The sequence below is a fragment of the Nothoprocta perdicaria genome, unplaced genomic scaffold, assembly GCF_003342845.1.
Source record: "Nothoprocta perdicaria isolate Ctin4 unplaced genomic scaffold, notPer1 scaffold_34, whole genome shotgun sequence".
Taxonomy (NCBI): Eukaryota; Metazoa; Chordata; class Aves; order Tinamiformes; family Tinamidae; genus Nothoprocta; species Nothoprocta perdicaria.
Window position 1 is genome coordinate 1,717,446 of NW_020455577.1, and position 12,548 is coordinate 1,729,993.

At 39.1% G+C, this 12,548-nt stretch overlaps 1 protein-coding gene across 1 annotated transcript in view; it reads left to right on the forward strand.

The window, feature by feature from the left end:
* The window catches only part of CDC73 (cell division cycle 73), an 84,484-nt gene that overhangs the window by 10,892 nt on the left and 61,044 nt on the right, over positions 1-12,548 (forward strand). The window contains exons 8-9 of the mRNA XM_026043773.1: positions 4,060-4,158; positions 5,407-5,485. Coding sequence (XP_025899558.1) covers positions 4,060-4,158; positions 5,407-5,485 — 178 coding nt within the window. The remainder of the gene's footprint in view (positions 1-4,059; positions 4,159-5,406; positions 5,486-12,548) is intronic.

Here is a 12,548-nt window from a genome sequence, read left to right on the forward strand (position 1 = left end):
TGCAAACTTAGCTAATGCAAAACCTTACTCGAAATTGCTCAGAGCATAGTTCTTTTGTTGTTGTCTTTATTTTTGTATTTGGTATCAAATGACAGGAATCTTTTTTGTCCTCCCAGTTAGACCACTTATTTAGGATGCTCAGTATTTCTAATTATGTTAAGACCACTGTGCTATTTTCTCAAAGTATTACTACTGCAGTTAGTTTGTCTACTTTTTTGAAGAATTAAAATCTTGTTCATACCTGTTTTAGCAACAATAGATTTGAAATAAAGCTGTAAGAAAACTTTTTAAAGTTACTTTCAATTCCTGTTTTTGTGAAGAATGCAGGCATTCTTGTCAGTATAAGAGGCTTACTCCTAGACTTGTAATCAGAATTTTGGTATAATTTTTGTATGTTCTTGTAACTGAGAGATTTTGCTTGAAGTAATGCTTATAGTAGTACTAATAGAGTATTTGAAGGAATCATTTGTGTCAGCTAGCTTGGGAAATTTCAAAGAGACTCTTTGATTGCAAAAGCATTTTTACAGATGGGCCCTAGGTGGCAGAARTGTTCCACGTTCTCAAAATTCACCCTCGTGGTGCGTTGAATCACCCAGTTGAGACGGGGAAGGTATGTGGAGTTAATAGAAACTGCTCTCCTCATTAGCGCTCTCAAATGGAACAGGCGTATGGTCTTAAGATGCTTGTGCACAGACGTAACGGCAGGAGATGGCTCATGTTCCCAAGTTCCCCTTTATTTGCATGCTTCCTAACCCCAGAAGACTGCAGTATTAGTGCTAGGTAGCAATGATGTGTTGAATGCAGCACATAAAGGAAAGATGGGTTAGCTCATGGAGTYTTTGTTTATTCTGAATAAAACTGTCTTGTTATGTAAACAGGTGCCTCAAATTCCTCAGACAGCTTGCAGAATGAAACGTTGTTAGAATGAAAATTTCGGGTATGCTGTCAAGTAACTTCACCAAACTTGAGCACTTCTGTGATTAAAAATATAGCGTATGTGTTCATATGCTGCATGGATAGCCAAAACAAACTCAAATTATTTGTCTTTTTTTGTAGGCTTTATGCAAGGTTCTTATTTCAGGATATTGCGGTTTTTTCAGGCTTCTCTGTTAGCCTTTATTCAAGTTAAATATTTTGTGTTTTTCATATAGATTCCTTTGCTATAAAACATCAGTGAATAAAATGGAATAATACAGAACACATGAACATATGAAAATATGTCCAGAAATTCTTAGGGATAATAACTATATGTGTTTGAGGTACTGTAGGCTGTAGTATCACTTAATAGAACATAAAGAAACATTATGTATTCATGGAGTAACCTTTCATGAAAGGTACTGTCTAAATTTTTTTTGTTTTGTTTATTTTTGTGTGCTCAGTTCTTGACATGTTTTGTGGTCTGACAGTTTAAAAACTTCTTGGTAAAACTGAATTTATTACTATAGGCTACGCAACTACTTCAGCTGCTTCTCTGTATAACTTCAGACAATTTCTCACATTGCTGTTCTTACAGGACAGTAGCAAAAAAGACCTCTTTATTTTGGCACTCCTTTTTTAAATTGTTCACCAATGTTTTCTCTTTCAAGCGTTTTATGAGTTAATGTTATGTASAGTTCAGTTGTGCACAGGATTAAATGCAATGTTTTAAGGGTGTCTTCAGTTTGGAAGAGCTAATAGGAAAAAATGAATTGGCTTTGGTAGTGAACCATTTATGAACTGATGAAGATGTCTTTGCTTGTAAATGGTGCCCTGAAGGACTCTGGATTTAAATATGCACTTAAAAGAGTTTCAACTTAATTTACAGTTTCAGATCATGCTTTGATTGTTGAGTTTTTAATTCGTGATGTTTTTGTGGGGTTTCCTGGACATACCCCGTGTCGTAACATTGGTGTAGGAATTGCTAGAAATGTGTGGTGGACACGTTGCATTTCTGGTACAGCATCATGCAGCAACTGTAAGTTTTGTAAATTAATGTACCATTACTCTCTTAAAGAAAATATGAGTTTTTTTCCTCTTTAAGAAAATTGTTCAACGAGGTTTTTGTCCATAGCTCCTGTTCTTCTTGATATTTACTGTGCTAGCTACTATCCTTGTTCCTTACAATTTACTTCTTGTGCAGGGCTGGTCTTTTTAGGGGACTGAATGAACATGGGAGGAAGAAACTATCATTTTAGGGCTTTATTCAGAACAGSCAAACCTGAGAGCCTGATTAGGTAATTGCGGAAGCATTGCCTCTCTTTTCCACTGTGAMGAGTTATTGTTAGGAGCAAGCTTAGTTGGAATCAACAGAGCTTTCATAGGAAGGACAGTACTCCAGGGAGAGAAAAACAAGACCTGATGAAACTGCACTTAAATACTAAGGATTTTCTTAAGCATTGTTTTTTAAAGCATTTCACATTTCTCAAAGATTTAATGCAGAGTTTTTTTTCCCTTGTCTGTTTCCCACACCAGAAGGTTTTAGTAATAAAAATGTTACATTTTGTATTAAGCCTAACTAAGTTAAAAGGGCAGAGGCTTGGGCATGATCAAGGTTTGGCCTGTTTAGAGTCGAACAATGAAGCCTTAGTGCCTTTTCCATCTCCCCATCCGTCACGCAAACCAGCGAGTAGCTGCAGCTGCTCAATCACTTCCTGTCACAGCAATGTAATGTTGTGTCCCAGAACGAGATGATCATCTTAGCTGTGATCATCCTGGAGTGTTTATTAAAACACTGTTGTTGTTGTTGTTGTTATCCCTCTGCCAAACAGATATTAGTTCTGGCCTTGGGGGACCTGCATTTTCATGATGTCAAAGAAACAGTCAGCAGGAACACATTGTGATTCTGGGTTTATTAATGTCTTCTCAGGGGCCTGGAAGAGTTCATTATTTTAACTGAAGCTTGGTTCAGAACATGCTATTTCAGGTTACCAAAGGCAGAGATGTTTATGTGCCTTTGAAAAGTCCAAAATTGAAAATGGAAGGCTGATTTTGAGTAGGCTGAATATAGGTTTTATGAATGGAATAAGAAAGTGCAAGCTAGCTGTAGCTTCCTTGAGACTGAAAGGAGCCCTGGCCTCTACATGGACTGTCACTCTTCTGAATTCTTCCTTTTGCTAATTGGTTTCCCCCTCCTGAGTTTCTCCAGAGCGAGTAGTTTGTCATTGCGGCGAGGCAGCCTGCGCTGAAACGCCGCAGCGGCTCCTGTGATTGATGTGTTGCCCCTGCCCGGGGCCAGGAGGAATCTGAATTTCCTGTGAAAGCCGCCAGCTCCACTCATTTTTCAAAGAACAGGCTTGAATTTGAGTGTTCTTCTATATCTCATACGTGCATGGCTCACAGTTCTTTATTATTTTTTCTTCTACCCCCCCCCCCAACATTTCTGTAGCTGGGAAGAACTTCAAACACGGTTTTGAGAGAGTTCTTGAAGTCTTTGTGGGCAGCTCTGTGCAGGGAAGGGCTTTGCCTGTCTCCTTCCTTTGTAGTGCTCTTCCAGCCCCTGCATCTCGGGGCTGCCTGACAACGTGGTAGCAAGTAGCCTGGAGCAGCTTGGGGAAGTTTCTGYTTTACAACTTCTGCGTGTGTTTTGTAATGCCAGCAGTGTTGATAGCACATCGATGTTAGCATAGAGTACTCCCAAAGAATTTAAATATTGGTACAGAAAAGTAGAAAGTGTTTGTAGAAGTACAAGTTTCTTAATGTTTCTGCAAGCAGCAGCGTGTGCTACAGGTGGCAGAGCTCTGGAGGAACCCCCAAAGGGTAGCTGGTCAGAGGCAATAAGGGGATATATTCACACGATCTGCATTTTCATCAGGCTGTGAAAAGCTTCCTTTAGCTKCTGTTGTTATGAAGCTACAGTAAGTTTCAAAAGGTTTTTTTTGAGTATTTATAACTTAAAAAATGGTAGATGCAAACGTGGGTTTGGAAGATCTTGTGTTGGTAGCTGTCACAGTAAAAACTATTTGCAAAGTCTGTGATGTTTTCCTGTGAAGCACAAGCTAAGCAAAATAGTGTCTTCAGGTTGTGTCAGTGTTATTTAAAAAACAGCCAGCAAGGTTTACAGATATTTGCCTTGTTTTTCAGAACTTTGCCAAGAATATTTTTGCAATTCTTCAGTCGGTAAAAGCCAGAGAGGAGGGCCGTGCACCTGAGCAGAGACCGGCACCAAACACAGCACCCACGGTAGGAGCAGCGCTTGGAACATGATGCTTCTGGCTCCCAGAGTGAAAGTGTGAAGTGTCTTGTAAGAAAGTTCAGGGTCTAGTGAAAGAGTAGCTAAAGAGTAACTGCCAAGCATAACTTCACAGATACTCTGCCTTCAGTTACATTTATTGCTATTTGAAGAGTTGAATATATCAATTTGTTCAATATGTTCTTGTTATTTGGAGATTAATCTGTTAGTGCCAGCTTCCRTATGTACAAGACAGTAGCTACGTTCTGCAGCTACTTTCTGCAGCTATTTGCAAAAAAACATATATATGTATTAGATGAGACTTGCCATTTCAAACAATATTTTGCAGGGTGTTCTTTTTTTTTTCTTTGACAGGGTAGCAAATGTTTAGGAATCTGGAACATGACTCATGAGTGGGAACAGCCTGAACTAAATTTCTTTGGTCTGTGATAAATCAGGAAGACAGATTTATAGTTTTATTGTTTAAGCCTATCTGAGTTTTAGACAGCAATTGGTTTGTATTGTGATATTTACTATTGGGCTTTATGAAACTCAATATATTCTGTGAACTCAGTGGCAGTCTGCTGTGAAAGCTATTTAATCCTGGATTTATTTTTGATACCATTGCATTTAACAAAGAGCTAAATTTAAACAGCAGGATGAATTTCAGCACTTAAATATTTGCTTTGTGTTGAATTTCATAAATTGTACACAGGACTAGTCAAATATTCAAATTTGCAATAATTGTGGCTATGTAACCAAGCCATCCATGGAAAAAGGATGAATTGGTATTTAGTGTGCTGCTAGATGGGCACAGCTTTTAACCTTTTCTCCAGTATGCCTTTTTTCTTCCAGAAATGTATTTGTTCCATAGGTATAACAGRTTCTTAGCATAATCTGGTTTGCAAGGAGCGTTGCAGGAGAGTGACTGAAGGCTTTACCAGGACTTGTCAGTTGACAGTGTTTTTGTAKTCTTGAGTTATTACGAAAATACAATATTTTCTAGAAACTTACAGATATCGCCTAATGTGGTCCATTACTTCCACTTCAGTTTTGCTTTGTTTTTTGTCATTCTTCTCCTTTTAAACTTTGTTACAATGTAAAGAAATGGATGCCAAAATGAAACACATGAGCAATTTCAAGTACATTGAAAGTCCTAGACAAGTTAACAGATTTTATTATGCTCTTAAGCAGTTGTATGTAATACTCTTAAAGAGTTCAAAATTACTGAATAATTTTACAAATCTTAATTGTTTTAGGATCCCACTTTGAGAAATAAGCAACCTATTCCAGCTGCCTACAACAGATATGATCAGGAAAGATTCAAAGGAAAAGAGGGTAAGTTGATCATAAAGCTACTTTAAAATACGGAAATTCAGAACTGGAGCTCACCAGTTGTAAGGTTAGGGATGGGTGGGTGTGGGCAAGATTGTCTGCCCATGCTCATCAACCCCCAAACCAAAATAATAGGTAACTTCCTAGTGATAACTTTTCCAATGGACAAATCTGCTAATCAAGTCTCAAGGGAGAGGGTCCCCTATCGTCAATAAAAAGGCTACAAAAATAACTGCAGAACTGCAAAATAACTGTCAGATGCGTATAGTCTTCCTTTACCCACGGTCATAATTATTCTAGGAATTGTTTCCAATATTTCATTGGAATAAAAGGCAGGAGTAAATTTCTGTGCTTCCTATAGGAAGTTTATTAGTTTTTTTTATGATCTCTTAAACTCTACACTGTTGACCTCAACTTACTTCTATTTCAGTCCTTTTCTTTTACTATTTTCTTTGAAATGTGTACTAAGGAAGGAAAAGAAATGTAGGCTTGAGCACTTGCCACATAGTTTTCCTGTTATTCCCATTTGTGAGTTAAAAACAAAAAAAAGTTAAATATATATATATTTGACAGTAAGAAATTCAAATTAGAAGAAATTACTAAACAACTGACATCGACAACTGACAACATCTGTTAAAGAGGTGAATGTTTTTTATGCTTTTATTGTATATGGTCCCAGAGGTCATAGGAAGAAACATGTTGCGATTACCAGGAAAAACAAAACACACAAAAACTGTTTCTGCATGTAACTGATGTGAAGGAAAAGCCAATGTATGTTTTGTGCAATTATGTGTCAGTGCTGCAAAGGACTGTCCTGTGCTGTGAGTCCTGTTCCAGTTGGAAGGTTCTTCTGTCATCATGGTAATGAAGAAGTGCCCCAAATGGTCACGTTTCACCTTAGGATAGTTCTTATTATCACTTTTATGCCCAAAAACATATTTACATATCTTGCTTTTTCAGTTACTTATCTTCAGCTTAGTCACCTACTGCAATCACTTTGCATTTTCATTTTCATGGTCTATTTGAAAAAAATCAGTGACTTGGTGTGTATTACTGATGCTATCCTGTGCTCTARTTCTTAAGCTAAGTGTTTCTTTTGCGATGTTGATTTATGAATGGCTTTGATGTAGTAGTWATGGAAGTTGCACGGGATCAGTAAGTAACAACTAGATTTCTTAGGAGAGGACCTAGGGATTTCAGAAATACCTTTTCCTCAGCTGTAAATTAACTTTAGAAAATAGCAAAAGTCCTTATCTATTTACTTTTGGGGTATTCTTATGTCAGAGATTTTAAAACTGAGGAATATAATCTTATTGAAATTTATCTTGAAGTAATTTCCAAAATGTGTAATTATATAATAAGACTTTTCTGTGCCACACAGAGCAGATAATATACTTGGCTTAAAACAGGGCTCTGTGTTGTTTGCAAGTGCATTACAGTGTATTTTTTAGTATTATTTATTTGTTAATAGTCGATCTAGTAAGAAATGGAATTGACAAGATTCTGTTTATCAAAAACTTGCAGTGTCTGGGATTTGTGGGGGAAAAAATGGGGAGAAAAGCCCTGCTTCACAGCAGTTTTGACAGTTGAATGATGACTGTGCCTAAATGTTCCTTGCCATTTTACATTATATTTTATATATTCCTTTAGCACATTGTTAGTACCCTCTACTACCATTATTGATACGGGCTTAAAGTTTAGGCAGCAGAGAGATCAACTGTTTCTTTGAATATTTGTGTGATTTAGTGTGGATGTAGGTGATAGTTTTATTTTTAACAGTGATTCAAAGCTTGTAGAATTAAGCTTTGTAGATTTAAAAAAAAAAAAAAGATAAAAACCCACGAAATAAGTAGGCTGAGTTGGAGTTGAGTTTGTCTAACTCCTGTGATGGCCTCTTCTTTCTAAGGTGGTATCAGGTGTTTTCTTTGCTTACCTTACCTTTTGATCTCTGCCAAAAGGGACAGACTTTGTTGCTAGAATCATTTAGGTTGCTTCAATAATAAATGTGAAGGGCCTTTTGGCTGATGCTCTTTCTGAAGAAGGAAGAAGTGGTCGGCTRCACCTGCAGTCAGCCAAACTGCTTAGGCAGTCCTGAGTCAGTTTGCAGCTTCTCCCAAATGGGATGTCTGGTTGCTGCAGCTTTGATTAGGAAGGAGATGGAGACTTTGAGCTAATGTGAGGATTGTTCCATAGAACATTGCAGGTAATATTCCATTTTGAATGCAGTTCCTTGGTTTTCCCAAGTTTTTTTAGGTGCTTTTACTTGAGAAAATTTTTCATATGCTATAGTTGCTTAAGTGATTCCAGAGTATAAAATAATGCTCTGATAATATTCGTGAAGGTTTGTGATTTCTTTCTTTTAATCAACTGAATGTATCTAGTAATGTAAAGTTTCCCTGTGTTACTCTAATAACGTTCCATCCTTTAAGGAGAGTGCATGGAGTGTTATTGCACATCTGTTGTTGTGTCTATCCAGGCATCAACATACTAAAAGTCAGGCACTCTGAAAATGAATATTCATTTAGGTCTATTTAGTATAAATAGGAAAAGAGCTTGCTCTACAGCCAACTGACTTTATGCTGCTACAACACAAAGTTTTCTTCACCATATCTGAGTGTGTCCTTCAGGAAAGCTTGATGTTTGTTTGAATCGTTCATGTATCTGGGTTGAGTTTTCCATCAAAATAGCCCCCCCCCCCCCCCCCCCCCCCCCCCCCCCCCCAAAAAAAAGTATAAAAAGATTTCAGTCCTAACGTTAAGCCTAGGAAGCATTGGGCTATAAAACATGATCTCTTTCTGTGTATGAGTACTAGCAGCTTGAGATTAGTGAAACTTGACTGTCCTACTAGACTTTTGTATTAATATCTCATTTTTTTTAGGTCTATTAAATTCTGCTTATTATCCTAACAGTATTATTCTAATTCTAATATTCTAGTTCTTATTCTAATTCTGTTATTATTCTAACAGTAAATATTTGCAAAATCTTCCCATTGGGGGGAAGAAAAAAAATTGCAGGCTCTGTGGCTATATTCTGATGTGATACAACCAGGTTGTTTGTTAGCATGCCTGTTAATTGCTGGAATTCCAGCAATTAACCGGATTCATATAGTGATTTTTCTATTGGCTCTCTGAGATATGTAAGAATTGTGTGAAAAGCGGTGATTGAACTGTTCTGTATGTGCTGGGAGTTCTGTGAACTCGAGGTAATACAGTTTGGAAATGTAGGCATGGAACTAACTTTGACTTTTTTTAGTACTGGCAAGGAGTGCTCAGTAAACTCATGTAGAGTGAAATTCAGTGCCAGTGATTTAATTACCATAGGTGTGAAAATGCATTGCTGAATCATTTTCTGGGGAGTCAGCAGAGCTGCTGCCATCTCTGTTTTGAAAAGTGTACAGCTGGAAGAAGAAGTGCTTATTCAGTCTTACTCATCACCCCCAGTTCAAACAGACTCTCTAACTAGGTCTCGCATGTTTCCAAGCTATGAATGAGCCTTTGTACTCTGATTCCTTTGGAGAAATGCAGGTTAATGTAGCATTTTTGAAGCTATTAGTCCTTGGTTGTGTATCAGTGCTCAAGTTGGCACCCAGGTTGAAGGCTAGAAGGGCAGCAAGCTGCAGGATGAAAAGTCAGTGTGAAGTGGAGCAATGATCTTGAAGCAAAGAGAAGGTCCTTTTGAGGATCAGTCCTCAGAAAAGGATATGTAGGGTCTGTCCCCACTGGAGAGTGTCACTGGTCCCATTAGCTTGATGCTCTWGTGCGCCTAGTTTCGTGTCCAGGTCTAATTCTTTTGAATGAGAGGAAACATTCAGGTTGATAGAGATGCCAGAAAGGTAACTGATGATGAACCACATCAAAAAATGTATATGGTTCTTTGGATAACCTTTGGGTAATTGTCAACTGTGATATCATATTGGCAGCACGTGCAGTGACTGCAGGAGRGAAGACAGTCTTGCTATTAACTGCCTAGTTTATATTTTGAAGTGTTAGAATTAATTATTCAGTAGTAGTAGTAGTTACTGGGTTTAGTCCATAATGAGGTACTTTTTAAATGCTTTTCTAGCTCAAGATGGTTTTAATAATGTTTATTTTTATAAAACCGATTACATCTGGCAAACAAAGTTGGAATGCAGTTTGACACAGTGCATTACTGTTGGGTTTTGCTTGCATTATTTATTCTTCCGTGTTAGACTTGCATGTAAAATATTTAGTGTGGACTGCTCTTTGCTTAAGAATAAGAGGTGTACAAGATAGCTGCTTTGGTAAATTTACTGCAAAATCCCTGTGTATGAAAGACTCTTGTTTCCTSTATAAGCAATTATTCCGTATCTAATTGCAAGTTTCAAAATGAAGATGCAAAGCGTTGCCATCACGATGATTTGCTTATTTATTTAAGGTCACATTTTTGTCTTAAATACCCTTTCCTTGAGTAGTTGGGCTGATTTCAGCCACTTCCTCCGCTCCTGTCAGCGGAGCTGTGATTTTGTGGTCGCGCTCCGGGAGCCGCAAACGCGTTGGTAGCCGGTGGTGAGCGYTTCATCCCGGCGCTGCTGCGGGACTTGGAGGGAGGGAAGCAGGGCCGAGCTGGAGGGAAGGAGGCCGCTGCGTTTCCGCCTCGCCGAGAGGCTGCCGTGCGGCTCGTGTGTGACACGGCCCCGTGTCCCCGCCGGCCGCTCCCGGACCGTCTCCTTTGCTCTGTCCCTGCCCGCAGTAGCCCTGGGAGTCTGTGCCCTGGGCCTTGGGTTGGGTCACTTAGTGTCTCTTGCATCTCACTAAGAGGAGGCACTCRCAGGTTTTACACTTTATTTATCTTAAGGTGTTTTTTAAAATTATTTTTAGTTTTTTAATCTCTACCACCCAAGTAGCTGTTAAATAGCTTTGGGATGCCCGTTTAGCTGCCTGGAAAGTAGGATGGAGACTCCTTTTCCCAATGCTTGATCAAACAGGGGATCTTTGCAATCCTGTTTGCTTGCTAGGAAGAAGAAATGGCAGAATGTTGGAAGAGGAAGCCAATGATGGCCAGAGCCATCTTTGGTGGTTCTTGTGGCTTTCCTTAAATGGAACTGGGACAAATTTTACAGGAGACTTATCTTTTCTGTGAAAAATGGAGCTGCTGGCAGTAGAGCAAAGGCTTGTGTTCCTTTAGTGGCTCTCTCCACTTTGTACCTGTGCCACTGGTTCTTCTCTCATGATCAAGATGTGAGCACCTTTCCTGCCTTTGCAGGACTAATGGAGACTTGGGTGACGGGAGATTAATTCGTGGGAATGCAAGGCTTTAATAGGGACAAGATGCAAGAGGCCGAAGGGAAGAAGTAAAAACCTAGCCACGAAACAAATGTGCAGAGGTTTTAATAGAACCGGGATTTGTGCTGGGGGAGAGAAACTAATAGGTCAGGCATGATGGGTGCAGTGGCACTTGCTGGTTTTGTTCAGGTGTGTCCGGCTGCACTGGGGTTGGTGAAGAACTTCTGGTTGAAATAGCTGGAAATTCTTTGTCACAAGGAAGAGGAATCCGTAATAGGCCAGTCTGGAAGGGAAGGGGCAAGATTCCTCTGCTGCTGACCTTCTACATTCACAGGCAACTGTCATCCTAGATTATTCATCTCTGTTTTATGTCACTCCAGGTCAGCAAAAGCATCTCTTCAAGTTGGGAGAGCTCCGCCAAGTACTCTGTGAGCCCCCAGGCAGCACCTGAAATATTAATATGTTTCTTGCCGAGCGACAGTGACCTATATAGTTGAGAAGACTCTTATCCATGGGCATGTTGGTTGAATACAACTTCACCACCTTAAACTTCAGTTCTGTAAACTCTGAGCTCAGATACTCCATGTGTAACTGCATCTGGGGGATGGCCAGGGAAAGGCGATACCAATTTTAAAAAGAGAAGTTAGGCTTCCTAAACATTTCCTCTCAGGAAAGACTGCATTCATGACTGTACCTATATTTGAGTTCTCTGAGTTGGTTCTTTGTACCTCAGAAATGTTAACTGTGGGAGAAGGGGGACGTAGAGCAGGTGAGATCTGGAACAGCTGRACTTGAGGTGTCTTCACACGCTGGGATCAAGAAATGACTTGTGTGCTGGTGGAGAGTGCATRTAAAACAAAACATGGCCCATAAATCCGGTCTCTTCACCTTAAGCAGCTTTTCTCCAGGCCTTAGAGAGTTACAAAATCTGGGAACTTCTTTGCTTCATTTCCTTCAACTGTCTGGTAATCTTCCTCATTTAAGAAAGAAAGAAGGAACAGCCGTAGAGTCTTCACAGAGCATCTGCACTGTTTTTGAATTGTCTGAGCTTCAATTTAAGTTAATTTACTCTTGATAGGAGTAAGAAACTCTAATAGTCTTGGAGCATCTGTTATTTTTCTTGGACTTCTTGTATGCTCAAAAAAAGCATTATTTTTGGTTTTCAGTGCTTTTGTGCTAGAGCATTGTGTAAAGATGATGGTATAAATGGCATTAATCTTCCTATTCCCAGTAATTGTTTCTGCRCTGTATCCTTTACCTAAGGATATAGAAGGACTACTGAAAAGCAAAAGGCTCTTAGGGGCAGGTTTAGTCCCTGAGCCTTTACACACTTGTGGCATTTACCTTGGCACAAATTCTGTGTCGTGAAAACTGTTTGGTGGAGGGCAGGCAAACACTTATAGTAACTTGGGTTTTATATCATGAATTTATGCATATTCTGTGCTTTATATAATAATACATAATAGTATCATTGTTTCTATACTTTAGTAATCTTGTGCTTTAGTAGTAGATCTGCCTTGCTAAGTAACCCTACTTTTATAGGCTGTTTCTTCTATAGTTTCTTATTGAGCATTATTTTTGCTTGCACAGGTTGGTATGTTCCATTATAATGCATTCTGAGAATACAAGTTTTTTCCATCTTAGTAGCATTTCTGAGGTTGTGTCTGCTGCAGTACCTCCTTGTGAAGACTTCAGGTTATGTCCTTTCTCTGGGATCGTTGGGATGGTGTGTATGGCAGGGAACCCTGGCTTTGGTTGTAGGAAGCAGAAATACTGCCTTAGAAAAAACAGATTCCATAGTAGTAGCCGGGTTTTGTAGTGTA